This window comes from Neltuma alba, unplaced genomic scaffold (assembly GCF_004799145.2).
Source record: "Neltuma alba isolate B1F8T4 unplaced genomic scaffold, ASM479914v2 tig00005101_pilon, whole genome shotgun sequence".
Classification (NCBI taxonomy): Eukaryota; Viridiplantae; Streptophyta; class Magnoliopsida; order Fabales; family Fabaceae; genus Neltuma; species Neltuma alba.
In genome coordinates, this window is record NW_021633979.1 from 5,384 (window position 1) to 33,015 (window position 27,632).

The following is a 27,632-nucleotide window of genomic DNA, read 5'->3' on the forward strand; positions in this document are numbered from 1 at the left end:
ACTGCGCAAGTGACTATGGCATCCAACTTCAATTTATCTTGTTTATTTATAATCAAATAAAACATTTCGATTCAAAATTCATAACGCCATCAGGAGAAATTAATCAATATGGTAAAACAAATAAGCCTGAAAGAAAAAAAAAGAAAGAAAGAAGTGTATCTCGGGGTTTATTTTCTTCCAGCAAGAGGACACGTGGCAAGGCAGGAGCAGGGCAAGACTAGATTAGTTTTTAGTAAGACGTTGGTTGGGGGAGACATTAAAAAGCCCAAAGCCACAAGGAAGTCAATGGTTATTTGTCTGTGTATATATAGTGATGAATAGGGACGCAGAGGACGAGAGGGAAATGGCAAGTGGGTGAAAGCTCTAGTGTATGCGTAGGCAATTCCATTCCATGTGCCCACAAGGATTGATGATTGGAAGACGAAGAAGCTGAAGCAGCATCTCAATATCAAAACTCAAGTTCGTTCGTCTTTCTGTTGCAAACCATATTACCCAGAGAGGAAGGTTGAAGCAGAAGAAGGAAGAACAAGAAGAAGGAAGAAGATGAAGGAGGGGGGCGAGGGGTTTGTGAGGGCGGATCAGATTGATCTCAAGAGCATAGATGAACAGCTAGAGAGACACATGAACAAGGCATTGACCATGGAGAAGAACAAGAGGAAAGAGGAAGATGATCTTGCTACTAATATTGTTATCAGCCCTAGGGCCATCAAACCTAAGGCTGGGCCCATCTTCAGGAAGCAAAGGCATGACTGGGAGATTGACCCTTCCAAGCTCATCATCAAGTCAGTTATTGCTCGTGGCACTTTCGGCACCGTCCACCGCGGCGTCTACGACGGCCAAGACGTCGCCGGTCAGTCCCACTTCCACTTCACGCTTCCTTCCTCACCCTTTTTGGCGATGATTTTTGAGTCGATGTTTCTAGTGACTTGACTTCCCCCTGTTCTTTTCAATGTCTTTTTTCTTTTGGACTGTTGCAATTTCAGTTTATTCTGAATCGATTCAGCAAAATTACCATTTCGATTTTTTCTGATGGGCGTTGGGGATTCGTCATTTTTGGCTTCGCTTCTTCTTCCTCATAATGGCGGAGAAATAATTTTTTTCATTGGGGAAGAGTTGACTTTTGCGATGATTTGGTGATATGATGTTTTGGATTCAGTCTTATGTAATCCGCGAGTCCTACACGGACTCGGGTTGAGATTGTGGAGACAACAACTGGATGATGTTTTGCATCTGAAACATCATGTGATGTTGTGAACTTGTGGGTAATAGGTATTAGTATGAAAGTTTTAGTGGCGAGTTTCACTTTGTATATAATCGAACTGTCTGGATAATATTGAAATTTCAAAATGAGTATACAAGTAATGAGGGCTTATTCAATTAATGCCGTAAAGTCTCTCAGAACTGGGTCAACTGTTGAATCTCTGTGGTGACTTGGTTCCCTGGACGTAGCCAGAAATCGATAGTTGGTGGTCTTGGTCTGTGGGCCTTCTTGATATAATAAAAAACCTGTTCAAAAACTATATCTTGGTGTCCATATTGACTTTCTTTTTTAATCCAGGACAGAGCCCATTAATTTGGATATTAGAATAAGATATTATTTGCCTGGTTACTATTCTAATTAAATTGGCGGTTTAACTTGCTGCATGTAACTGATAGCAACCATTTTTGATCGCTTACGTTATGCTCAGTTAAATTGCTGGACTGGGGTGAAGAAGGCCAAAGGACAGAAGCTGAAATTGCTTCACTTAGGGCGGCATTTATACAGGAAGTTGCTGTTTGGCATAAACTTGATCATCCCAATGTCACTAAGGTCAGTTATACTTTTATGAAAATTCAATTTTTTTTACTTTGTTTTGTTGTTGTTGTTGGTCAAGCCTGTGGGCATTGATGTAGCAAAGAAGGCTATTCATTCTTCCTCTATGTTGCTTCATCTTCCTTCCTCGCAAATGCAACATTTAACTCGAAATCAACATTAGCTTTTGGAACCTTTTTTGCTTGCAATTATGGAACGAAATTCAATCTGCCATTGAGTGCCATCATTACCTTATTTCAAATTTTCAATCAATAGCTTAAGAGCATGAGGTTTGCAGAGTGCCTGCTGTTGTGGTATTCCGTATGGTGCTATGCATCTTATTGAAAAATCTCGTCATTCGGAGAGGAATGATATAAAATTTGGTTATTGCTGTCTTCATTTATAATCTGACAGTCTATGAACATTTCTCCTCCTTAATGACCTTCCGCCTTTCTGACTGTGAGAAAAGATGTCTTGTATCTTCATTACATGAAAGTACATTGATCAGTGGATTTCTTGGTCTTTGTTCAACACTTTTCTAGGACAAAAGAATGCCTGCAGATAACCAGATATTGAGGAGGCCAGAATAATCCCCCTTCCCCCACTCGAATTTTCACTTGTATTCCATCTAGGATAGCTTGTAGTTTTCTGAAGGGTCATTGTGCTGTTGTCTATTTTATCATTGGTTTCTTACTGAATTTGCTCTTTTCATTTTAGTTTATAGGAGCAACAATGGGGTCATCAGAACTACAGGTACAAACTGAGAATGGGCTAATCAGCATGCCCAGCAATATCTGTTGTGTTGTTGTGGAGTATCTTCCTGGGGGTTCACTGAAATCATACCTAATAAAGAATAGGAGAAGGAAGTTAACTTTCAAGGTGGTCATCCAGTTTGCACTAGATCTTGCGAGAGGGTATTTTACTTGACAATATTCTTTTTCTTTAGAGCAATGGTTCAGCAATTTGATAACAAGGACTATCCTTATAACGTTCTTACATGACCATGGAAAAAGTTCACTTGATTTTGCAGGCTGAGTTATCTCCACTCTCAAAAGATTGTCCATAGAGATGTGAAGACAGAGAACATGTTATTGGATAAGTCACGTACAGTTAAAATTGCTGACTTTGGGGTTGCACGTGTTGAGGCTTCAAATCCTAATGACATGACAGGAGAGACTGGTACTCTTGGTTACATGGCTCCGGAGGTGTGTAGCTTATAGAAACTTTTAAAACTTGCATATGAAAAATTTATGCACAGTTATTTACATAGCTGTTATCACTATCAGATTTTTTAATGTAACTATAATACGTGGATGCATATCTGATTTAGCACAACATCATTACTTCTTCAAGAAAGGTCTTTATTGAAGAACTGTTAACAACCACTTCAATAGTTGTACGTAAGTTATGTCCTAAATGGCGGCCTTAATGTGGTAGAAAGGAATATGTCAGAAGGAAAAAGAAAATTAAGAGGATTTTTTCCCTTTAAATTTAATTAAAGAGAGAGCTTGTGTAGTTGACTATTCACATATTTTTCAATTGTGCCGGTGTCAACCAGGTGTTAAATGGCAAGCCCTATAACAGGAAGTGTGATGTGTACAGTTTTGGCATCTGTCTATGGGAGATATATTGTTGTGACATGCCATACCCTGACCTAAGTTTTTCAGAGGTTACCACAGCTGTTGTTCGTCAGGTAAACTATCTTTTCTGTTCAAATCGGTTATCTCTCTTGAGCAATTTGTGATTGTTGATCTAGTCTGATAATGTCATTTTTTTGGTTGAGAACCATAGAATCTGAGACCAGAGATCCCAAGATGTTGCCCAAGTTCTCTAGCAAATGTAATGAAGAGATGCTGGGATGCCAATCCTGAAAAGCGACCTGAGATGGATGAGTTGGTTTCCTTGCTAGAAGCCATTGACACATCAAAAGGTGGAGGCATGATCCCCCGCGACCAACAACGAGGTTGTCTTTGTTTCCGAAAGTACAGAGGACCATGATCTATAGTTTTTCAACGAACGATTGGTTGGGTATAGTGATTTTCATGTCCTTAGAATCAATCTGTATCTATGGCGAGAAAATAGAAAACGGTTTCCAAGTTTGAGGCAGAAATATATAGTAAACAGGTATAGGAAGCGCGAGATCCATCCCTTTTTTCCTTAGATTCTTACCCTTTTTCTCCCTTGGTTTGAGCTTGTCCTTGTAGCTATGTATGATCGTTATCGTATTGTAATGTGATACTCATCATTGAGGTGATTTGCATTTAGCAGTATGATCACTTGTACACTTGAAAACTTTGTAATAGAGGGAGCCATTGTGCTATATAAATAGAAAAATCTGTTGTAATTTGATTTGAGCTACACAGTTTTGCAGAACTGTTACGCATGTATGTGATAGGATCTCGTTGTCAATACATGAAGCATAGCCCTAAGGAAGACCAAAATCTTAATTGTGTGAAACAATCTTTGAGGATTTGCTTCTATACTCAGTTTTTCTGGGCACCAAAATCTTAATTGTGTGAAACAATCTTTGAGGATTTGCTTCTATACTCAGTTTTTCTGGGCACCAAAATCTTAATTAGACATTGCTCATGGCGATTTGTGAGTTTTCGTCTCCCCAATCGGTTGTTCTGTAGTAAATGCCGTAGAGGATTAGCTGCGCCAGTCCAGAAAGTGCTCCCAAACCATTCGGAAGCTGATGAAATTGAAGAAATCACAAATATGAAACTTAAAAATCCCTTTCAAAATTTCTCAAAAGAGACATTAATCCATGAAACACTGAAATGTTAAGGTTGAAACAGGCACATTACCACAAGGTTGATGTCGAATTTGAACAGAGCATAAATCACCCAGATGAGTCCATTGGCGAAATTAGCAAGCGAAATCAAGAAAGGCATATACCTCACGCTCTTTGTTTTAATCACTAAACGCTGCTCATTACAAGAAACATATCAAACAAACATAGATACGAAGAATACGAGAAAACAGAGTTAATAACACAACACAATTAAAAGGCGTACCATGATTGTTAAGGGCGAAAAGTACATAAGGATATTGAAGACAATACAAATAACCCCTATAATCAATTTTCTTTGGTTGAGGGTGGGAACGAAGTGCAGGATGCAGAATACCAACACCACACAGTATACTGCTTCGATCAAAAGGATGAATAGGATCCTTCTCTGAAACAGGTTACATAATTTAGTTAGCAACCAGAAAAACAGAGCGTGATGAGATTAGGTGAGAAGGATTACTTAATTTAGTCAGCAACCAGGAAAACAGAGCGTGATTAGATTAAGTGTTATGGTTTTAGTGAATGATCTGGGACTTACACGTTTGCTCCAGGGGGCATAAACGAAGAAGATGAGAATATAAAAGACCTCAATGGCGAAGCCTATGGCATTAGTGGTGAGGACAAGGATGTTGTTTTGGGTCACAAGTGGAGATCCATAGAAAACCCACATTAAACAATTCACTATTGTGGCCAGATAAATATCAGGCTTGAACTCTTGCACCGATTTTGCCTTATATATTCTCATAAACGTTGGGCTGCGTTTGCATTAATAACAATCATGTCAAACTATAATAAATTATGAACAAGTTTTATGATTAGAGAAAGAGAGTCATTTAGGATAGGGACATTACAGAGGAGACAAGAATAAGCCAAAGGAGATGATATTTCCTGCAAATTAAATAAATCTGTGATTAATTATTTATCAGATAAAAGAAACAGGGGAGAGCTCTGTTTTTTGAGTGAAGAGGCTTTTGGTGGACTGACCAATTACTCCAATGATGGTTCTGGCGAGGTTAGTGTTAGCCATGGTGACAGAGTTGGAAGAAGAAACTCAAAGAGACAAGGACAAGAAAAATGACAATGGTGATTGTAAAATCGACTGAAAAAGATCAGTTATTGGATATATAGGCAACATAACTTAAAATGGGAAAAAGATTAACTGCATTTTAGGAGTGAGTTTGTGCATACTTGGTCACCAACTTGGCAATCAGTTTGCGATGTATCTCTTTCTGCGGACTTCACTGGCTGTTCTTCAAATTCAACAAAGTGTTTCCCCACAAGAAGCCACAAAAATAGAATCGTTACTTTTTTTTTTTTTAAACATGCGTTTTAAAAAAATTATGATTATTTTTATGATCCAATTTTATCGATAACCAAGGGCTTGTTTGGGATAGCAATGAAAAATGCTTATAAGCATGTTTTACATAAACTGAAATAAAACTCTTTTCATATATTTATCTCGTATTTGTCAAATTACGATTAAAAAACTGCTTATAAATTATTTCAGATGGGTTCTAAATCATTTTATGTGGACTTAAAATGAAATTTCACAAGTTTAATTTGCACCACAAATATGGAAAAATAAAATGTAGTCTTTGCCAGTTCTTTTGAAAGGTTTACCTTGTAGTTTCATTTATTTAAGTAACTAATTAACCCCATTCGTCTTCATGAAGTAGTCATTGCAATATTAATCATCGCATGATCATTAATTCATATTCTCAATATACGTTTGAATTGATCATGCTTTCTTAACTTTCAAATTTCCTTTTCCTTTTTTTTTTTTCGGGGATAAATGGTTCACGATTTAACAAATGTTATAATATTTGAGACATATTTAAAAGCCAATTATAGACATTGAAGTTAAGTTTAGGAGCTGGGTGAGTACTTGATGTAGAGTTAAAGCGGTTAAGTATAATTAATTAAGCTTGTAAATTACATCTAGTTTGTAACAAGCATCCATTGCTAGCCACCACATGGAAAAGGACATTATATACACTATGCTTATAATACCCCCTTCAATAAAATAAAGATTGGTCAATAATCTTGTAATATAATGGTATGAATAGTTTTTTAGGAAAATATAAAAAAAGTGATTGTTGAATTTCAAAATTCTAAATCAGTATTAGTTATTACACGCGTAAAGAAAATGACTACATTTGAAAGGTAAATGACATACATTTTTGTAGTAATTCCTGATTTAAAATTTTGAAATTCAATATTGATTTTTTTGGGATTTTTTCTATTTTTTTTATGAGTAAACCATTGCAGGTTCAATCCTGCTTCAGAATATAGTGCAACCCAAGTATAGCAAACATGAAGTAATTTCACAAGTTCTTAAATATATTTCATGGAGTACATTAAAATTTTCCAATGTAGTGATCATGTGCAAATTTTTTATATTTATATTATTTAGATGTGTTATGTACAAATATTTTTGTAATTGCAAATAATACAATATTGCACTGAAAGTTGAAACCTGATTTGTATTAAAACGTCGTTTCCATGGATTAGAGATTAGCATGTTTTTCATAGAAAAATACATCAATTTTGCATGTCAAATCCATCATAAAACTGTTTTAAAAAACCCATCATAAAAATAATGGCTATTTAAATATTGCCGGTAACGCAACATTGACGGCATTAAACAAAGTAGTAGTCGTACCTGGATCTAATTAAAGTACATGCATCTCATTAGATTCTATATATAAATTATTTGATTACTGCTACCAGAAAAACGACAATATATCTTTCAAGTGAAGATTTGTTTCGTAAACTTATATCAAAGGTAAAATATACTCACAAGAATTGATGTAGTTGGTAAAGAATCAATTTATAACTTATAAAATCGTGAGTTTGAATTTCAATGTTAATGTGAATACTTTATTAGTGGGTAATTTATAGGTACCTCTGTAAGCACTCTTTGAGCTTGAAGGCATATTCTGACTCTGATGAGCCTCTGAGACCTAACTCACTTAAATTTTTTTGTATAAAAAAAGTTGAAATATAGAAAAAGCTATATGTAATAAAAGGCTGAAATAAAATTTTATATTATGTAAAATTGGAAAAAAAAAAAAGAGAATGTGTATATTTATACCTCTCATATTTATTAGATTCTATGTACCTTCACTGTTTAATATAAGAGTTAATTTAACATTCAATTGGTTATAAAAGTAAAATTCTAATATGTTTTGTTTTCATATTTATCTATTTTTTCAAAATAGTTTTTGTAGTATTTTTCTGATTCTAAATATAAGACTTATTTTATAGTGTTGAGTAATTACACATGTTACATATTTCATTAAATAGTAGCTCTAATTAATACTATCTTTAGTCTTAATTATAAGACCTTGTTCATAGGACAGGAGGTAATACTTTTTTTTTTTGGGTCAACGGTAACTCTAACTAATAGATATAATTAGTAAGGATATTTTTTAAAAAAAATACCTATTTATTATAAACAACTAACTTAACTAATTTTTTTTAATCCACTCAAATTAATTAACTAGTTTTTAGACTAGGAGAGAACATTCCCATTAGAGTTTTTTGGAGTTATGTGTAAAGTAATTCTTAAATACACCGTAATTTGCAGAAGAAGAAAAACAATTAGTTGGGCGGAATTGGGATTTTGATAAACAGGATTGGCCGGAGTGGCGCCCACAGCCACCAAAACTTGCTGTTGGACGCACCCCCTTGAGCAGCATATGAATTCGCCGCTTGTTTCTTTCGCATTATAGCAATCATTATTGTTTCCTTTTTAAAATTCTCAACTTTTATTTTATTTTGGTTGCTTTCTCACGAACTGTGCCTCCACGCCGTCAATAACATGGATGCATATCGTAAACGCACAAGCTCTCAGCTTTTCGTGTTGGGTTCTCTTTCTCTTTCCCATCTATTTTGCCGTTTTCGCTGAGTCACTCTTTGGTTCAACACTAACAAAACCCCACATTGTGAAGAAAGAAGAAACAACTTAGTTTGTTCTGGGTTCTAAGGTTAATTACGATGAAGGAGATTTTCATTTCCCTGATTCTACTGTTTGTGGGTATCGCTGCTTTGGTGTTGATCCATGTGTGCGTCGTGGGAAGGGCTCTGCGAAGAGGAAGTCATCAGGGTGGGAATGACGAACAGAGCGATGGCGATTTTGATGGAATTGGGACGAAGAGAATGTCAAGTGAGGAGATGAAGGATCTGCCCTGTTTTGAGTACAAGGAAGCAGAGAAAGGAAAGGGAGTTAGTAGCAGCACTGTGAGTGTGGATTGTGCAGTTTGCTTAGAGAGCTTCAAGGACGGTGATATTTGCAGGTTCTTGCCTAATTGCTCCCACAGCTTCCATGTCTCCTGCATAGATTCCTGGATTCTCAAAACACCCATTTGTCCCATTTGCAGAACCTGGCTTCATTCGCCCCTCGTTCCCAAGCTTGATGTTTCACAGAATGGGGAAATTGAGATTGTATAGATCAAAACTGGATTCGTGCTCATATACGACTGATTCCGTGTATAATCAACGTCCATTTCATTCATATTTGGGCCTTTTCTTTTTGAAAAAGTAAACTTTTTTGGCTTTAGTATTTTGATTGTTTGGAGGAACCCTGTTTCATGATGTGCGCCTGTGCGGTATCCTAAGATTCTTCGACATTTCTTAAGGACGTCATACATGAGATGGAAGGAGAAACTAATGATCATTATCACCGTCCCACCGACTGTAACGAATACCCTCTTGCTAGTTTTTTTTTTCCCCCGGTAAGAACCACCCGGTATCCAACCACGCTTTTTCTGAGCCCTAACCTCTTTTGGACTAGGTACCTGAGTGATCGACTAGTCCGGATTCGAGCCGTGTGACAAGGAGAACCCTCCCCGGTACCCTTTTTAATAAGTGAGAATTCGAATCCCCGTCCTTAAAGAGCAGAGACTCGATTCCCTTGTGACCTAACCAGTCACCACTAGACTAGGAGTATTCGGGTAATACCCTCTTGCTAGTTGCTGCCGACTTCGTCCTTATGTTTGTTTGTTAATAACCCTCCTGCCCCTAACGTAGAACTTAAGAGTTAAGATTAGATTTATATATAAAACTTATTTCATGTATTTATCAATTTTTTTAAAAAATTAAACCTATTGACATTCCTTCAATAATAATGCAAGAATGAGGAATTAAAGAAAATGATTAAAATGTTTTAAAAAAACATATCATATTAACTAATTTAATTAATATCATTAATCTATTTAAATTAGTTAATTAATTTAATACCGATCGGATGAGTAATATCCATACCTTTTTGAAACATTCCTTTAACAGATACAAGAACTGTTTTACATTATATAATAATAGGTAGTCTCCATGAAAGCATAACCTTCGACATTGGATAATCGCAGCGATTAATGCCCCCATGGCAGATGAAATGTGACTACTCTGAGAATAAGTTCATTTTCAATCATCATATCACGCTTGTGAGGATGACATTTGGGTAAAATTCACATGATCCAGTTTTAAATCACTGTTAAGGTAAATCTTCACTTTTAAGGGCAAACAACATCTTACCAAAAGAGAAATGAAATTAACATCAAGCTTTCCAACACCACGAGAGAGTTCGCAATTATTTTTCAGATCTTGTTGGCACATACTAGTCCCTCTGGCACTCCAAATCTAGGAGTGAACAATAAGCGAAGCTAGATATCTGAAAAATTCAAATTATTTGCATTTAAGACAAAAAAAAATTAAAATTAAAATTCCTCTCGACCGCGATGTAAAACGACTCTAAACCGCGTGCTGATTTTGTTCTCGTTATGAGCTCATCCAACTATGAAATGCGAAATATTAATTTAAGCCTTTGAAGCCATGAATGGGGAAGACAGAGGCCCCCAAAACAATGCAAGTGCACCTGTGAGTGTTTCCGCAAAGATTGGAAACAGATAAACACATGCCCAAATGAAAATATGCCTGAAGAAATGGCCAAAAATGAGGCAGAATAATTTGATGCAGTAGCGGGTAAGGCCAAATTTTCAGAGCAAGTGATGAAGAATTCTGTTCAACAGTTCAAGTTCAAACATCCAACAGCTTACATGCTCATATAAGAACAGAACAAGAATAATGTTTTTTATGTCCTGATCTAACACTCCTTACTGCCTAAGCATAGCGTTCGTGCCGCTGATTTCGCAGGCAAGAACAATTCCAAGGAAAGATCAGATAACTCAGTCACAATGCATTTGAAACATCAAGCAACCGCAAGTAGCAGCTTTTTTACTTCTTCTCATTTTCAGCATTGCTTTCCAGTTCCTTTCTCAGCTGAATAGAGAAATCATCACTAACATCATCGTCATCCCAATCATCTTCCCACTGCTGGGTCACTTCTTTTCCTTCCTCTTCCTCTTCCCATTCTGTGTGCAGATCATATTAACAACACAACACAAAAGATACAGGAAGAAACATAAAATTTGAGTACAAGGGCAGAAGTACTTATAATCCAATGCTAAAGACCCGAAACATATGAAGTTATCTATGCTTTCATTAATCAATACCCAACCAGTTTTCAAATATTACTATCATTTCCGTCATTTTTACCCTGAGATGCTGATAGTTTAATGAGAGACAAGATCAACACCGTGAGGAACTAAATCTATTCCAAGTCATGACTCACGAAAGAATTGACTTAAATTAGCATGTACTACGTTAGGAATGTCCACCAATGTATGGAAGGAATCTACTCGTCTGATCTAAACAGTTTGAAAGCAAACACGGGCTGTCACAGAAAACCGCTCCTGCTGGCTATAGGACACGCAATATTGCACAAGTAGCCACAGAACATGCAAAATCCACAGCAACCGATGATAAATCTCCTGAATTTTATATGAGCATCATCCACAATAGAAGCTAATCACAGGATGTTACACGTAACCATTTGGCGAAGCCTCGGGCAGAATGAAAAACTGAATTTTAGGATCAAATAAAGATGAAATCGGCGGCAACTAAGCAGGACAGAATTAGATCAAGAATCAATAAATAGGGATATTTATTAGAAAAAATTTAGTCTGATTGGGGGCAAAAAAAGCAAGAGAAGGAGGCAAAACACGGAAAATCAGATTGAACAGAGAAGAGATTATCTAAGATTACCTTCATTGATTTCAAACTCTTCAAACTCATCATCGTCCTCGAAGAGATCAACCTTGACGTCTTCAGCAGGCTGCTTTGTTTCGGTCGCCATAGCTAAACCAGAGTCTACTGTGAGGGGCAGTTAAATAAGAAAAATGGAAAACCCTAGAGTTGAAAAACAATAGAGATCAAAGCAAATCACCAATCCAAGACCAAGGATTCGAGAAGCGAGACTGCAAAATTCAATTACCTCACAAGACGGAAGAAATCAGTGATTCGCGTGACGGTTCTAGACGAACCCCGAAAGTGCCAATTTCGCTGCAATTATAGAGGGCGCAAACAGGCAGCAGACGACGTCGTTAAGACGTTAACCCGCTTTAGAGGCTTCGTTTCCTGTTAGTTTTTGGCCAATTTCATTTGATTATGCAGTTAGAAATTAATCAATGAAAATTACATTCAACTTGTATGCCATAATGAAAAAAAAAAATGCATATACGATTTCTTTTGGCAGGCGATATTTGAAGTAGGAGAGATTGATTTTGTTTGGTAAATATTTTACTTGTTAACTCAGTAAGTGTTTTTTTTTTAAAAAAAGAAATAATTAGATATGCATGAACCTACGTTAGCTCAAAAGCATACATCCATGAACATGCAATGGTTCAAAGGCATCTAGAGAGCTGTTTTTATGTTTATTGAGAAAAATTCTTTAAAAAAGATTAGTTGGAGAAAGAGGATCACCCATTTCCTCCACCTTTCTTAATGAATGGTTGATCTCCTTATGGGTACACAATGATGACCGATAGGTAACATAAATTCTACCATTTTGCAGGAAGGAAAAAGAGAGCATATCCCATCGCAATTTCAAATTTCTGAATATATGCTTGGTTTCATGTTAAAAAAACACCAAAATCACAGCATTGAAATTCATAATTTTAATTTCACAGTTTTCAATGTAAAATCAAATGGAGGATCTCTAAACATATGTAACTTATGTATCGTGAAAACTAAATTGAGCTAAAAGCAAACCCAACATGTTATTAACTGAAATGAATCCAAGTATATGATCCTGGGATTTATTTTCACTAAACTTCATCCACAGTGACTACTCAATGAGCTTCGCTCCTTGAGGAGGGAGAAAAAAAAGCATGGAGCCAATTCCATAGTTTCCAAATTCGTATTACATCAATTGGTATACTATTACACGGGAGTGTCTGTAATCTGTAATCTGTAATCTGTGTTCTGTATTCACCAAATGTGAAGGGATCGTTCTGGCAGAACGGAGGAACTAAGCCACTGAGAAGTTCTAGTGTCGTTATATTCGTGAAGAAGTTTGATGAGAGAACGCGCCTTCTTGGCCGCATGAGAAGTTCCATCGGTGAGCAGCGAGTAAAGCCATGGCATCAATGAAGGATCCTTCGCCAGAATACTCACTACTTCTTCTCCCACATGAACGCACAGCGACATCAAAATTGCTACGCAGTGTTCTTTCCCTGTCCTCCATGTTATTTTCTGCAACATCCCAACGATCAAAGGCAAAGCACAAGCTTTTGACACAGCTTTTGCTCCCTCCACGTTCTCCGCCAACGCCGCAAGAACTGCTAAACAATCTGTTGTCAGGTCAGATTTTTCTGATGAAGATAAGATGTTAACTAGTGCAGGAACAGCATTGGCTTCAAGCACTTTTTGATGATTCTGAGGAAGCAGGAGAAGCCCAAAAATGGCGACTGTGGCGTTCTTTTTCCCCAAGGCTGTTGTTTCTTCCTTGATTAGTTCTACCAAAGCTGGGATTGCTTCTGGGTTTTCTCCGATTATTTTCCTGTTTTCTTTAGTGGAAGAAAGGTAGAATATTATAGCAGCTGCGGTTTGACGAGCTTCCAAACTAATTCCATTCTTGAGAACAGTAAGGATTGGTGTTAATCCATCGCTTTCCATTATAGTTTTCTGTCCATTGGTATGCTTTGCCAGCTTCAGAAGAGCAGAGATTGCGTTTTCTTGCGTTGATTTATCGTTAGTGTCCAAGAGATTGAGCAACGAAGGCACTGTTCCCACTTCAATCAAGCACGCTCTGTTGAAAATGTTGGACCTTGCAAGAACACGAATTTCGTAGGCTGCCTTGTTTTTCTGCTCATCTGTTCCGAACACAAGCCTCCTGGCAATGAACCATGAAAGAAATTGCATGGCGTGTGCTGAAGCTGTACTGCCGGGGACACTGGTTCTCGTTATGTCGCGACTCCGGTGACCGGACTTGCTGGTGGAAACTCCGTTATCAGCACAGAACTGGTGGATTAGCTTTCTGAGCGTCGTGTTTGGGACGAGCTCTGTGTTTGTGAGCTTCTCCCCTGTTTTCGGGCATGTCCTGTTTCCAGCTTTGAGCCATTTCTGAATGGATGCCCGATCATACGTCTGACCCGTTGATAAAGTCACAGGATCGGCCATTAGTTGTAAAGAGATCGGACATCGAAAGTCCTGTGGGTTTAAGAAGTTAATCATCTCCGTGCTACATCTTGTCTCCGATGGGTCGGTGGCGGTTTGTTGAAAATCCAGAGTTTCGAATATCGCTACCCTGCAATAGCATAAATACCCAACTAAGTTACTCAGAAAAGGGACCTCCCCCTCGTCACCTTCGGAGGAGTTGAAGTTGACTTCATCTTCCAAGAATTTAATCTCTTTGTTGCAATCATTCCAATTCTTTATCCCCAAGTAGTTCAAGGTTCGCTTCATGATGCTCAAGTTGGGTTCCATTCCTCTCTCGAACTGATTCAAAACTGAAAGGACCTGCGTGGTGGCATGTTCATCGTGCGGGTCTAGTTCAAGCTTCACTTTCTGAGCTTGCTTGGCTACTAATTCCACTACCTCTTTTACTTCATCACAAATCTCTATGCTGCTCAGAGGCAAAACGTCAAGAGCAGTGGCCAAAGCGCGAGTCAGAACCCTGAATTGAGTGGCGACGTGTTCCGATTTCATCAGCATCCATAGCCGAGCACCTTCACGAGTACAATCTGAGAGTAGAAAGTGAATTTTTTGGAGACAGAGGTGAAGTTCGGAGAAGCAGAGAGCAACAGAGTCGCTTATCGGAACACCACGGTCTCGAATTTCCTCGAAGAAGAGGAGGATGATACCAAGTTGGCGAATTATTTCTCTGGAGTTTCGACGTTGGGTTGGGAAGAACTTGGATTGAAAACTGCATATAGCCTGAGAAAGAGAGATCAGAGAAGCGAGAAGGGCGGCCGGAGACACGCCCTCGCAGGGATGAACCGCCGGGAATGACAGAATACGGCGGCCTGATTGGTTGGATGCATTAGTCATTGAAAGGAATGAGAATGCGTGAAGAGAGAAAAGGAAACTCTTTCGGATATCATGCGGGATTGAACTGACGAGATCATAAAAAATCCAATTTTTAAGGGCGGTTTATGGAAGGAAAAAACACCCTCAGGAGGACACGTGGGAAAGAATCAGGGATCTGTATGGAATTATAAGTTGAGGACGTGGCAGAGGTGCGTTCCCGGGGACGTTGCATTGGGTGAGGCAGAAGCGACGGGAAGTAGGCCCCAATAACCGACCGTGACACGTGGTCGAATGAGAGGGCGACGTGTGCGGAAGGGAACAAGAATAACGGAACCGTGTTAGAGGCGAAGTAGGTTGACGTTGACCAGATTAGGGACTTCTATTCTACTCCCTCTGTCGGCATTGTATTATCAGGACGAGGCTGCGGGTTCATTGCATGCCGTTGGATTCTCTTTTAATATTTACGTTGACATTATTCATAAGTTGCAAAAACCTTAAAACTTTCACACGCTAAACTGTTAAAGCCTTTAAATGGAAGGCGTCCAAATTTGGTCGGTTTGGAGTGAAAATGGCCAGATGGGTCCCTCTCATATTACCAATAAATAGAGTAACAAGCATATATTGGTCATTGATCCTCCTGGTTTATGGTGGCAGATTCGTGAAATGGCTGATTGTGATCATAGATAATGACGTGGACGGGAAACCAACCACGTAATGCCTGGTATAAGGCGCAATCATCCTGAACCAGAATTATCGGCCTTGTATTAAAAGAAAAAAAATCTTGCATTATCTAGTCACTATGACACTATCTAACCTCCTTGAGGGGGGAAGCGTGTCTTATTTCTGGACCCACTTCAAGAAAGTTGGAGATATATAAATAAATAAGAACAGGCAAGAGAAATTGACCCTTTTTTTTTTTTATTGAGACGTGCATTAATTAATTACTGACTAAAATTGAAGCTTTGCAAGTTGGGGGTCCAACAACATAACAAGTTCATATTTGTCCCCGATTTTGTACGAAGTTGTGGATATCCAGTCCATAATTACAAGTCGTGTCTTGGCCACACTCAGATTATTCAAATCATTGAAGAAAGAAAGTAAAACAGGGGGGGGGGATTTTGAACATAAAGGGGGATTTTCAGAGTTTAGAGCCAAGCAGGATTCTTCAATGGCGAGACCACAGCTTTAACCTGCAAGTAATTGTTAAGACTGTAAATTCCTTTCTCTCTACCCGTCCCACTCATCTTGTAGCCACCAAAAGGGATTGCAGCATCGAACACATCGAAGCAATTAATCCACACAGTTCCCACTCTCAGTGCCCTCATCATTTGGTTGGCTGTGTCCCCGCTCTTAGTGAACACTCCGGCGGCTAGACCATACCTCGTATCATTTGACCTCCTTATTACCTCCTCAATGTCCCTGTTATTAAGAAAACCACAGAATTAGAACACAGCTCAGAATCACATTGCATGGACTCACACAACAGAAAGTGTCCGTCGCTCACTTGAATTTCAATATCGCTTGAACTGGTCCGAAGATTTCCTCCTTTGCTATCAACATATCATCCTGATCATTAAAATGTGTCAGATTGATCCTTCCCTCTGTCAAGATGTTTCATATAACATGAAAACCAGTTTTGGCAAATGATGGACACCTGAACATTGGAGAAGACAGTTGGCTCGATGAAGAAGCCCTTTGAACCGATTCTGCCTCCTCCACATTCAAGGGTGGCGTTGCTTTCAATTCCAGATCTTATGTAGTTAAGGATTTTCTGAAATTGTTCGCCGTCGATCTGGGGGCCTTGTTCAACACCTTTCTTGAAGGGATCGCCAACAATGCGTCTCATGGCACGTGCCTTTGATTTCTCTAAGAACTCGTCATAGATTCGCTCGTGTACGAAGGTGCGAGACCCAGCACAGCAACATTGTCCCTACAAATAGTACATCATCCATAAGCATTGAGGTTTTCTAGGCCACTGCCTACGTAAGTAGTTATGGGAGAGGAATGTTGAAAAAACAAAAACCTGATTGAAAAACAGAGCGAAGTGGGCAAGTTCTACAGCCTTGTCAACATCGGCATCATCAAATACTATGAAAGGTGATTTCCCTCCGAGCTCCAATGTCACTGGCTTAAGGTTGCTCTTTGCAGCCAATCCTAGCACAACTTTTCCAGTGTCGGATGATCCAGTGAATGCTAGCTGCCAAGATAGAAGTAAAGACATCCATATTAGGTGAAAGTGATTCGACTGGCAAAAATTCAACTTGTCGTTGACTGAGCAAAAAATTACAATACATATGGTTAGGTATTTGACCTGAACTAAGATATCTGACTGAATGATTCAGACAATGAGCAAACGTACTTTGTTACAATAACATGCACGTAAATCAAATTTCGCTGAGTGGTGCAGTTATTTGTTATGACCCAAAAAAAAAAAAAGAAAAGAAGAAACAAACATTGTAGAGAAAGGTACAGTGGCCCCAAACATACATGTCAAAAGACCTTTTTCGTCCTGTTATTTAATGTTCTCTAAAATACAAGCCAAGCAAAGCCACCTCCAACTTCTGCGACGTGTTTATGAACCAAACATGGCGATAACGTGGAAACAAAAAGGAAGATATCAGAAAGATTCTGGCTTTCTCTACCCTTGATGAATTATCATGACCTATTGCTCTGTGATAAGGACTATCACATATTAAAATCTGCCAGAGCCTGATATGGGGTTTCAGATCACCACTACCATGGAAAAAGAATGCATCTGAGAGTATATTGAACAGTTCAGTGGCCTAAACCTAGCTCATTACTGACTTGCAAAACCATGTAGTCCTATACCATACAAACAATGTGTAAGACATCCTTTTCTAAAGAATACCTTGTCCACATCCATATGACTTGCAAGAGCTGCACCAGCAGTTGGACCGAACCCAGAAACCACATTCAAAACACCACGGGGAAGACCAGCCTGCCAAAATTCAAGCACATTGGTAAGTTAAAACCCTTTGATGAAGCTTCAAATATTACTGAGATGCTCTTAAAAAATCTAAATCAGCACGTGACACAATCTACAAGCCCACCTCGTGCAGTAGTTTTGCCACATAGAGAGCAGTTAGGGGAGTTTGCTCTGCAGTTTTGAGAACGATGGTATTACCACAAGCTAAAGCTGGGCCAACTTTCCAAGCAAACATAATAAGAGGAAAGTTCCAAGGTATAATTTGTCCAGCAACACCAATTGGCTCATGCAACACCTGCATGTGATAGTTTCCATCTGATGGAACTGTCAGACCATGGATTTTATCTGCCCAACCTGAAAAATTTGGAAGAAGAATATCCTAAGAAAACTATACAAACATGTAAATGAATGATTAAGCAAAGTATCTAAAAGTCCTCACTGATCCTTCCTACCAGCATAGTAATGAAACAGACGCACGAACATTGGTAGTTCAGACTTGAATGATTGTTCAAAAGTCTTCCCATTGTTCCATGTCTCTAGAGCGGCAAGCTCATTGCTGTGCTTCTCAACCAAATCAGCAAATCGCAGCAATATCCGACATCTCTCCTGGAAGTGTTTTAAAATAACAATCAAGTGGTGAACAGATTCCAGATTGTGCAAGAAAGGAAAAATGACTACAAGAAGTGCCTACATAAGCGGTCATTTTTGGCCAAGGTCCTTCATCGAAGGCCTTGCGAGCTGCTGACACTGCACGGTTGATGTCTTCAGCATCGCCTTCAGCAACATGAGCAATCACTTCTCCTGTGCGAGGATCATATGCTGGAAAAGTTTTCCCTGCAAAAGGAATTTAAAAAAAAAAAGAAGAAGTTCACCAACACTGTAACGCCGCTTCAGTAAACCCTGAAGGAATATATATAAATATATATATATATATATATATGTTGAGGGAGCTTTGACTAAAATTGGCCCTTGACCCAACTGGAATCGGTCAATTGTAAAAAATCAAAAATATAAAAAATAAAGACCGACGGCGGCAAAAGTCTCGATCTTTATTCAAACTAGATACTATAAGCATAGACCTACCTGAAGCAGCATCGACAAATTGGCCATTTATTAGATGCTGTGTGTAATTTATCGGAACTTGGGGAGTGATTAATTCCTCAGCTGCTGCTGCAGTGCTAAATCTGTTGAACTTACTCCACCTACCACAGGTTCTTCCTGGGAGCAAAGAATTTATGTGGAAGTTCTCAGCAATGAATTGAACAATTGGATTCGGACAGAGTAGTTATCACTTACAGCATTAAATACACAAATTCGGATTCTTACCAAAAGATATACACACGCGCGTACATACACACACACACGTACACATACATATAATAGAGAGAGAGAGAGAGAAATTGAGGGAGCAAAAAGGAAAGATATAAAGTCACTTTAAAGCAGTTAAAGAGAGGACTCCATGATTAGTCTACGAGAGTCAACTGTTCCAATTCCATCGGAATAAATCTGATACTGACGATATCTTGTGAATTAGACTCAGAGAAATCTGGGAAGTTTATCGCTCTTAGAGGAAGAGCAAGGGGAGGACTTCAATAGTGCAAACTGACAAAAGCAGAGAGTTGCTGTTTGGGAAGCATATAGCATCTCCAAGGTGCAGAAAACCCATCAAAAGATTACCACTGACCAAAAGGAAATAATATAAAAGGCAAAAAAACGAGGAGGCAAGGCTGTAGAAAGGAAACGAAGACAGTGTTTGGCCATTCACCTGGTGACTGAAGCAGACAAGTAGCTAGAGAGCGAGAAAGCAAAGAGGAAAGCCTTCGAGCAGCCATGGCCGAAATGGGAATCTCAGAAGAACGCTCTGTCTTCTCCTTATAGCGATGAGAAGCACTCCGAGTGGAAATGGTCGCAGTATTTGCTTATAACCGTTACTTCAAGCTCAACCAAGGAAAAGAACAAAACAATTTAAGAGGTCGTCGTTTATTTGGTTGCCACTCATCACAAGGACGGTGACTGTTGAAGTAAAGCAAAAAAAAAATCGCCGTACTGAGCCTGAGACGTTCAAGGATGAACCAGGAAAGTAAGGACCAAGTAATACATATCCACACATGCCTATCGACTCAATCCCAGAACGAAATCTTTGTATATTAAGCGAAGACGCTTATTTGTTATTATCCTCCTTGCCTTACTTGTGAAAATAGAAGGAACGAATGAAACTTTTCTGCTTGCTACCGGACTGTGTCATAAAAAAAATAGAATCATGTGATCGATTAAAAAAGAAAAAATTAAGGTGCTATTTTCTGAGTACACCCAATATTCTAAAATATTTTGTAGTGTATTCAGTATTATGAAGTAGTTATATTTTAGTGCATCCAACACTTAGTGTGTCCAGCACTTAAAAATATTTTTTGATACATACAGCATTGAGGCAAAAAAAAAAAATTCGGGATTTTAGATGTACTTAAAAAATTATTTTAAAATACTAGATGTATCACTAAATATTTTGAGGTACTGGATGCCTCTTTACCCATGATAAAAGGCATCAAAATTTGCCCCAAAAAAAAAACCTTCTAGAAAGTATTTTAACAAATATTTTTTCTTTGAAAAAATAAATTAAAATTGTTCAAAATCAAAGTATATTTTTATCTGAAAACATTTAATATTAACTTTCTTCTAAGTTTATTTTGGAATAAACAATTAGTGTGAGGGAAATTATAAACAATGGTTATTCGTCAAAAGGCGGCAGGTCACCACTTCCCCTGTACATAAGTGGAAAAAACCAATGTACTGGTAATAGATATTTGTATATTCTTTCTTTTGTTGCCACAAATATCGTATATTAAATGTATGCTCTTTTTTTCCTGGAATTTATTTTATGTTCACTGGACGCTTGGTCGGAAAGGGTGCATGTTGTAAATATCGTCATATTTTATCGATGTCATGAGGATATCCATCACCTTCAAAGAATCTTATTATAAATTAGAAGGGCCAAAAAAAAAAAAAAAGAACTCCCATGAAGTATCGTATTCAATTTTTATCCTCTATTTATAAATTTGTGTGTGTGTGTGTATATCAAACATGTGAAAAATGTTCATTAACTATGGAAAAAAATACAAGTATGCATTAGAACTTAATAAATAAAGGGCACCCCAAAATCTTATATACACATAAATAAAAACAAATGAAATTTCTAAAATTACTCTTACCATTTGTCAAATTTTTTTTTTTTTCAAATTTCCATTACTTCCACCGTTCTTTTACTTAGTTTTTGAATCCCTGTGAAGATTGCATCCGGGTCATAAAGCCAGTGATGACCATTGATCACAAAAGGCAAGTACGAATAAGAACCGCTTTTATTTGTCTCGCGTCTGCAATTTGAATTTATAAATGAAAAAAATTCTAATAAAATATTTTTTAAATTTTAAAATTTTAAATCAGTCTTGTTTATTACACTTTAATAGTAATTGAATACACTTAAAAAGTAAATGATAATATATTTTTGTAGTAATTACAGATTTGAGATTTTAAAATTTTTGTTTTGAATTTTCTCTTTTTTAAATATTACATATTCCTGTTAATAGTAAGCAATAAAAGGTAATTGTAATGTATGTGATTAAATATGATTAGTTTAGAGAATCCAACATACATTTATTACAAATAATCAGCTTAATTAATCTCTTTAATATGTCTAACTTAATTATTTAACCATTATATTAAGAAAAAAAGTAAAATAAAATAAATGTGAGAAAATTAAACCCTGACTTTCTGTAAAATTACAAGTAAACATTGAAATGGTTCTGAATAAAAAACTTAAAATTAAACCTTAATTAATTATAATAAATTAACCCTGAAATGTTTTGTGACTCATATAAACTAACATGACTTATAACTTTCTTGCGTACTGTGACAACTCTCCCCCGTCATATAATCTCTTTAATGTTTCATCACAGGATGTGTTAAATTTAGATTGTTAATTATATACTCCTCCGGTCCTAATTATAAGACCCAATTGACTTATTTGAGGAGATTAAGGAAGTAAGTTAAGTTGGTTATTTATAATAAATAAGTGTTGTTATTCCTAAAATATCCTTGCTAATTAAGTATATTGGCTAAAACTATCATTATTAGAAGGATTATCTTGGAAAAAAATGCATAAATATAAGAGAGAAAATGGATTGGGTCTTATAATTAGGACCAAATAAAAAGTCAAATTGGGTCTTATAATAAGGACCGGAGGAGTATCTTGTTTAAATTTCAATATAGGATGACCCCAAAAGAATCCAACAACGGGAGACAGCGACGTGGTAACTTACGTGTCCAACTCGTCCGTTAATTAACATTGTTAATCATACTGAATCCACATTTTATCAGTAGCTTATTAACAGATGGAGCTGAGTGAAAGTGACTTGGGTATGTATATAGGCAACATTTTACCAATATCACATCAATAAATGGGTCCGATCAAGTGCATCAACTTGCTGCCGATGGTGGGGTGTCGGACCACTGCCAGACTTTGGCACTAGTGGCGGAAGTAGCTCAAGGATAGGCTTTTTTTTTATCCCTTAAAAGAAAAAGCAGCGTATTTTTGTCATTTTGCATATAATTTTATTTTCAGTTCAGTCCAGCCAAATAATTTCAGAGTGCTTGAGGACTTGAATAGGAGTAAGTCCCTCCATGGAGGGTGATCTTTCCTTGATTTTGTGTTGGTTGGGGAAAGGTCTGAAAAATGCGGTCCTTTTCAGGACAGAGTGGAAAGAACACTAGGATACGCCACTGATTGGGAAAAGATATTAGAAGGTTGAGGGGATCATGACCACCAACTCATTTGCTTCTCACTTAACATGCGTGGCAACCAATTTAGTTGAGATGTCAAGACAGTGATGTCGTGAAATTAATTTTCGAAGATAAAATAAATTAATAATTAAATCAACATATAATATTTAATGTATTTAAATATTTATTTATTTATTTACATCGTATCATTAAACTCAATTCACTTACAATGCCCTCGTTCAATCAAATTTTTGGATGGGAGGACAGTTCTTTTTTTTTTGAACAGATAAGGACAAGCTAAGCTTGATGGGAACAAAACAAGAGGTTAAGAGAATAATAACAGCAACTGGACTAGACGGTCATCCCAAAACTGTCGGGGTGATTAGTGCTCTTCACCACCTGGTGCCACTTGCAAGATATTTTCCTCTGGTTCGTCATGGAGGAGTTTCACCAGTCTGCCCGCTTCATGCCCTGTCTTGGCCAAATAATCGGCACACATAATGTTGTTCCTGCTAGTGTAGAAGAGTTCCACCTCCTGACCAAATATGGGGAGAGGAGAGGACAGTTCTGATCATGGCGTGTGATGCGTCTCTCTCTGGGCGCACATGCAAAGTTATTAGCCATACGCTGAGACCATGGGTCCACCAATCACGCTAAATAGAAACAAGTTAACTCTCCAGGCTCGACCTTGTCTTTCCCATCAATCACATTCATAACCATTCCAGAATCATCTATAATTTCTTCAGGACTTATTTTTTTCAACAAAATATCAATTGAAGTTCCTCTAAAAAGCAAAGAAATAAATCTGCATATAGCAAGGAAACCACAATTTTTGTTGCTGAAATAGAGAATAAGAAGCTAGCACGGAAGACGAGGATCTGTTTTATGGGGTTCGATCTGAAATTCACAGGTTCTCAGTTTGATATGCCAATTGGCTAAATAGTAAATACAATCTTCAAAGGAATTTACCCCATTCTTCACATATGTACTGCGACTTGGATAAACTACAAAGAGAAAAGGGCTTCGCTTCTACAGGTATATTTAACTTGGATACAAAAGTGTTAATGAGAGTGATCAGACCTTATACCAAACTAATCTTCGTGGTCTGCTGAGAAGTCAGGGTCTGAAGGCTTAAACAGCTTCGGCATCTTCAGGCTGCTTTCATCAGGGATTGTCACTTTCTGATGATGCGCCCCTTTTCTGGTGTTTTTAGCAAACTTGGAAGCCCAAAGTGTAGTCGCAAGGCTTCCACCAGTAGCAGCAGCAGCCTTCCCTGCTGAGCTCCCTACCCCAGGAGCAAATTCTTCACCATCGTCCAACTCTATTAATTCTAACAGATTCTCTTTCTCCAAAAGCTCCATCGCCAACTTCTTCTTCACATAGCGTCTCCATGCAGCTTGTATAAAACAAGCCCCCCAAGCCCTCCATTGGTGAGAGTAATACCTGAAAGCATGCTGAATCCTCTTGCTATGAAGCCTCTTAAATTGGATGCCAAAGAATCTGATGTCTTCAGCTCTGAGTGCAAATGCTTCCAATTCAGTGAGGGTCTTTACGGTTCGAGTGGAGGATGGAAGGCTGCTAGAAGCGGGCGCCAAAGCCCACGTCAGCAGTTCTTCGCCACAAAAGTCACCTGGTCTTAGGGTTATAGAGTTGAAGAATCCAGATCTCCCACCATCAGTGGTGGAGCTCTCCACTTGTCCTCTAATGATAAAGATCATCTCTTTCACTGGGTCTCCTTCCCTGACTAAGTACGTGTCTTTTGTGTTCAGGGAGGACACAAGGCGTTCACATATGGCATCCAGCAGCTGATCATCCATTTGACCAAAAAATGGAACCTGAACAGAACAAAAGAGACACTAGTCAATTTGCGAACATTGAATTATTTGACACGTCTTAAAATAAGTCCAAGGAAATTAAGGCGTAAAAAGTTATTGCGCACAAAAGGTACATGGACATCTAGAGGTCAAATTTTCGACCTGAGAAGTGAACCTCGGTATTAATCAATTATCCTTGAATGGACAGGCATGATGTCAGAATTTTTCGTGGAAGCATCTAAGTTAATGTTCATACCCGACGAACAAGAGCAAGACAAATATGTCTCTGAATCTGACGACGAAGATCCAAAGGTAAAGAACGCAAAATAGTTTCTTCATCTACACCTCTAGTGGCCAGCCATTTGTATTGGACAAACCGACGTACACGTTCTTGCAGTTCTGGCGGAAGTTGACGATGCCTCATCCACTCTTCCGTATCTCTTTGTTTAATTCTCCATTCTTCAAGTCTTGCAGTAGTAGATTGCCAATAGTTCTTTACGAGGGGGGCAAAAAAAGAAAAAGAGAGAAAGAATTGATGAATGAACACGGTTAAAGCATTACAAGGAGAATTTAATAATATTCATTAATATAAGCAGATACTACTGGCCCTATGGGGATACCTGCATGTTACCAATGAGAAGTGCAAAGAGAATTAGACCTGCAATGCAGATGAAACTCGCAAATAAAGATTCAGAAACGAAGACGCTTGTATTAAGATTTTGTCCATATGCACTGCACATAATCAAAGGTTTCAATAGATATTGGATAACGCAGAATCCGATAAGACTTAAAATCATATATGCGTGTGTATGTATATAAATGTAGGCGGAATAGGTTGATGCGACGAATGAGGGACGGCATACCATAGACTCTTCAAGCCCCACCAGAGGCAATAAAAGTATCTTTCGATGAACCTAGATGTAGCAACTTCATCAGTAAAAGCGTCGGCGTAAATTCCAAACTCAAAATGGCTGCCTTCATTCTTAGCATCACAGACGACAGTAAGGTAAGTTTGTTGGTACCAAGCATCACGTGCGGGATCGTTCAGTGAGTCGCAATCAAGAAATTGAGGCGAGCAAGATGGAGAGTGCGTTGCGTTGGCTTCCTTCGCACAAATTTCTCTCCAGCATTGAGACTGGCGCTGAATCGCTAACAAATAATATGCAGCCCCTAAAACCTGCACTCATGTACGTTCACATTGCCTTGTTTCTAATTCTAACAACTTTCTCTTGCTGATTTCACTAACTATCATACCCAAGGGAGAAAAATGCACATACTCACATGGCTCGCCAACACGTAAAAACCAAGATTGTATAAAGACCCTGCCAAAGCCGTCTTGGCTATAAGGCCGCTGGTTTTTATGATCCGGCGTTGAAGAGGGAAGATCTGGAAGAATCGAGGAATATACTGGAGAAGAACCATGAGAGAAAGGGTATGATTCGCATGAGCTGCTGTCGTATCTTTGAATGCGGGAATCAAGAACCAAATCACGATCTGCATTACATAGCAACCACTAATCCTTTCATTTATATATTTAAGGAGATTGTAAAATGGAATGATGAACGGGTTACCTGAGGGAGAGGAAGGCATGCGAGAAAATCAAAGCAGAAATCGGTCTTGAGATAGCGAATGGCGATGAGGTAGGGGTCAGTGATGAGATCACCGCGGCCAAAAGAGTGGGAAGAAAAGTAGGCCGTACGGAATTTGAGAACAATGTGGAAGACGAAGAAGATATCGTTGAGGGTGCGGAAGAAAGTGATGAAGACGCCGAGGACCAAGTCGATTTTCATGCAACTCTCTTTGCCGATGATGGGGAAATAGAAATAGAGGGGGTCGAGGAAGAGGGCAAGGAAGCTGGCGTAGAGGAAGGTGCGATTCCATCGGTCGACGAATTCGGATTTGGGATCGAGGATTTGGTACCACCAGGGAACCTTCTTTCTGAGGGAGAAAGACTTGGAGAAATGGCTTCGTAATAATCGAGACGAAGAAGAAGCTGCGTATCTGTTCATCTTCACCTTCTTCTTCTTGTTGCGCGGTGACGGCCAGTGAGCCTGAGAAATTAATGGGTTTGACGGAAAATCATTCGCTCACAGGGAGATAGGTGCGGGAAGCGAGGAAGAAGACGCCAGCTCGTTGAACCAAACAAAAGCGCGCCAAAATAAACTTCTCTTTTTATATTACTTTTAATAATAATTAAAAAAGAAACTGTTCAAAGCCGTTTTACAGTTATACTTTTTATTAATTTTTAATTTGACACCTATAAATATTTCTTTTTTAATTAAATCTGTAAATTTTGCTCTGTCAATATTTTAAGAGCTAGCTGTGCTAATAAAGTAAAATTAAACAATTTAATTGAGAAAAAATTTAGATAACAAATTAAAAATTGACCTATAAAGTATACATATATTTTTTGTAGCAAAAAGAAGTGTTTGAGAATGGAGTAAAATACAAGTTTGAACTTGTTAAAAAGCTGTTAACTTTAATGTTTTTGGTCTGATAAAATTAATCTCAAATTCAAAATAATTTAAAAATAAAAAAATATGAAATAAAAAAATAAAAAAAAATCCAAATCCGACGTAAGACTAAACTAGAGTTGCAATCCAACTGTCTTTGTTGGTTTTTCCTTGATGACTATATCCATTTCGCGATTATTACAAAATATCCACATCTCTCATTCTCTCTCTGTCTCTTTCACCTTCTCCGTCTATTCTTGTCTCTCAGGGTCGCGGCATAAGCTGCTGATTCAATGAACACGAATTTTAAACAAAAAAGTATATGAACACCTAAACTGTTAATTCTCACAAATCACCGGTGCCAACCGAACATGCACACATACCCGAGATATCTATCTAGTGAACACCTAAACTGTTAAATTCTCACAAATCACCGGTACCAACCGAACATACACACATACCCGAGATATCTATCTATGCCTTCTTTTGCTGATTTTTGTTTTTTGCCCGTTCCTGTTTATACCAGCTCTTGATTTCACTTGTACACCTCCATTTTTTCCCTCATTTTTTTTTTGCTTGTTCTCCTTCATGGGTCTGTTTGGTTGCTGAGAAAGTGAACAAGGTAAAAACTACCACTTTTGAGATTTCATTGACGGTTAATTTGCTTTGAATTAGCTTCTCCCAGATACTGTAGTGT

The 27,632-nt window shown here is 38.0% G+C and overlaps 7 protein-coding genes across 7 annotated transcripts; 2 read left to right on the forward strand and 5 right to left on the reverse strand.

Moving 5' to 3' along the window:
- The first annotated feature begins 411 nt into the window (after positions 1-411).
- On the forward strand, positions 412-4,139 carry LOC114746773 (serine/threonine-protein kinase STY13-like). The gene is made up of 6 exons (XM_028935054.1): positions 412-850; positions 1,689-1,810; positions 2,510-2,706; positions 2,823-2,997; positions 3,351-3,485; positions 3,584-4,139. The coding sequence occupies exons 1-6, from the start codon at positions 544-546 to the stop codon at positions 3,788-3,790; spliced, it is 1,143 nt and encodes a 380-aa protein (XP_028790887.1). The 5' UTR covers positions 412-543; the 3' UTR covers positions 3,791-4,139.
- A 228-nt stretch (positions 4,140-4,367) lies between these two features.
- LOC114746774 (bidirectional sugar transporter SWEET5-like) lies at positions 4,368-5,610 on the reverse strand. The gene is made up of 6 exons (XM_028935055.1): positions 5,568-5,610; positions 5,435-5,471; positions 5,122-5,338; positions 4,810-4,971; positions 4,600-4,719; positions 4,368-4,484 (listed from the first exon to the last, which is right to left on the reverse strand). The coding sequence occupies exons 1-6, from the start codon at positions 5,608-5,610 to the stop codon at positions 4,368-4,370; spliced, it is 696 nt and encodes a 231-aa protein (XP_028790888.1).
- Positions 5,611-8,582: 2,972 nt separating this feature from the next.
- LOC114746775 (RING-H2 finger protein ATL56-like) lies at positions 8,583-9,035 on the forward strand. Its single transcript, XM_028935056.1, has one exon. It carries the CDS (start codon positions 8,583-8,585, stop codon positions 9,033-9,035), a length of 453 nt encoding a protein of 150 aa, XP_028790889.1.
- A 1,511-nt stretch (positions 9,036-10,546) lies between these two features.
- Positions 10,547-11,996, reverse strand: LOC114746781 (protein DSS1 HOMOLOG ON CHROMOSOME V-like). The gene is made up of 3 exons (XM_028935061.1): positions 11,914-11,996; positions 11,685-11,789; positions 10,547-10,951 (listed from the first exon to the last, which is right to left on the reverse strand). The coding sequence occupies exons 2-3, from the start codon at positions 11,773-11,775 to the stop codon at positions 10,815-10,817; spliced, it is 228 nt and encodes a 75-aa protein (XP_028790894.1). The 5' UTR covers positions 11,776-11,789; positions 11,914-11,996; the 3' UTR covers positions 10,547-10,814.
- Positions 11,997-12,871: 875 nt separating this feature from the next.
- LOC114746777 (U-box domain-containing protein 19-like) lies at positions 12,872-15,421 on the reverse strand. The gene is made up of 2 exons (XM_028935057.1): positions 15,414-15,421; positions 12,872-15,033 (listed from the first exon to the last, which is right to left on the reverse strand). The coding sequence occupies exons 1-2, from the start codon at positions 15,419-15,421 to the stop codon at positions 12,909-12,911; spliced, it is 2,133 nt and encodes a 710-aa protein (XP_028790890.1). The 3' UTR covers positions 12,872-12,908.
- Positions 15,422-15,869: 448 nt separating this feature from the next.
- Positions 15,870-19,849, reverse strand: LOC114746780 (aldehyde dehydrogenase family 2 member B4, mitochondrial). Its single transcript, XM_028935060.1, has 10 exons — positions 19,661-19,849; positions 18,979-19,113; positions 18,587-18,729; positions 18,348-18,501; positions 18,020-18,249; positions 17,818-17,907; positions 16,972-17,145; positions 16,603-16,878; positions 16,453-16,514; positions 15,870-16,367 (listed from the first exon to the last, which is right to left on the reverse strand). Exons 1-10 carry the CDS (start codon positions 19,725-19,727, stop codon positions 16,094-16,096), a joined length of 1,605 nt encoding a protein of 534 aa, XP_028790893.1. The 5' UTR covers positions 19,728-19,849; the 3' UTR covers positions 15,870-16,093.
- Positions 19,850-23,547: 3,698 nt separating this feature from the next.
- LOC114746778 (probable cyclic nucleotide-gated ion channel 16) lies at positions 23,548-27,123 on the reverse strand. The gene is made up of 7 exons (XM_028935058.1): positions 27,088-27,123; positions 26,054-26,533; positions 25,764-25,976; positions 25,346-25,659; positions 25,103-25,214; positions 24,739-24,975; positions 23,548-24,503 (listed from the first exon to the last, which is right to left on the reverse strand). The coding sequence occupies exons 1-7, from the start codon at positions 27,121-27,123 to the stop codon at positions 23,760-23,762; spliced, it is 2,136 nt and encodes a 711-aa protein (XP_028790891.1). The 3' UTR covers positions 23,548-23,759.
- Between the last annotated feature and the right edge of the window lie 509 nt (positions 27,124-27,632).

Excerpts from the sequence above, each read along its gene's own strand:
- LOC114746780 (XM_028935060.1), bottom strand. The coding sequence starts at position 19,727 with ATGGCTGCTCGAAGGCTTTCCTCTTTGCTTTCTCGCTCTCTAGCTACT. Across the intron at positions 18,730-18,978 it reads ATTTGTCGATGCTGCTTCAG|GGAAAACTTTTCCAGCATAT; the intron begins GTAGGTCTATGC and ends TTCCTTTTGCAG. Across the intron at positions 17,908-18,019 it reads TGGCAAAACTACTGCACGAG|GCTGGTCTTCCCCGTGGTGT; the intron begins GTGGGCTTGTAG and ends GAATTTTGGCAG.
- LOC114746774 (XM_028935055.1), bottom strand. The coding sequence starts at position 5,610 with ATGGCTAACACTAACCTCGCCAGAACCATCATTGGAGTAATTG. Across the intron at positions 5,339-5,434 it reads GGCTTATTCTTGTCTCCTCT|CCCAACGTTTATGAGAATAT; the intron begins GTAATGTCCCTA and ends ATGCAAACGCAG. Across the intron at positions 4,720-4,809 it reads TTTCGCCCTTAACAATCATG|CGTTTAGTGATTAAAACAAA; the intron begins GTACGCCTTTTA and ends TGTAATGAGCAG.
- LOC114746781 (XM_028935061.1), bottom strand. The coding sequence starts at position 11,775 with ATGGCGACCGAAACAAAGCAGCCTGCTGAAGACGTCAAGGTTGATCTC. Across the intron at positions 10,952-11,684 it reads AGAGTTTGAAATCAATGAAG|AATGGGAAGAGGAAGAGGAA; the intron begins GTAATCTTAGAT and ends ATCTGCACACAG.
- LOC114746773 (XM_028935054.1), top strand. The coding sequence starts at position 544 with ATGAAGGAGGGGGGCGAGGGGTTTGTGAGGGCGGATCAGATTGATCTC. Across the intron at positions 1,811-2,509 it reads ATCATCCCAATGTCACTAAG|TTTATAGGAGCAACAATGGG; the intron begins GTCAGTTATACT and ends TTTTCATTTTAG. Across the intron at positions 2,707-2,822 it reads GCACTAGATCTTGCGAGAGG|GCTGAGTTATCTCCACTCTC; the intron begins GTATTTTACTTG and ends TTGATTTTGCAG.
- LOC114746775 (XM_028935056.1), top strand. The coding sequence starts at position 8,583 with ATGAAGGAGATTTTCATTTCCCTGATTCTACTGTTTGTGGGTATCGCT.
- LOC114746778 (XM_028935058.1), bottom strand. The coding sequence starts at position 27,123 with ATGGATATAGTCATCAAGGAAAAACCAACAAAGACA. Across the intron at positions 26,534-27,087 it reads AGGAAAAACCAACAAAGACA|GCTCACTGGCCGTCACCGCG; the intron begins GTTGGATTGCAA and ends TTAATTTCTCAG. Across the intron at positions 25,660-25,763 it reads TTTACGTGTTGGCGAGCCAT|GTTTTAGGGGCTGCATATTA; the intron begins GTGAGTATGTGC and ends ACATGAGTGCAG.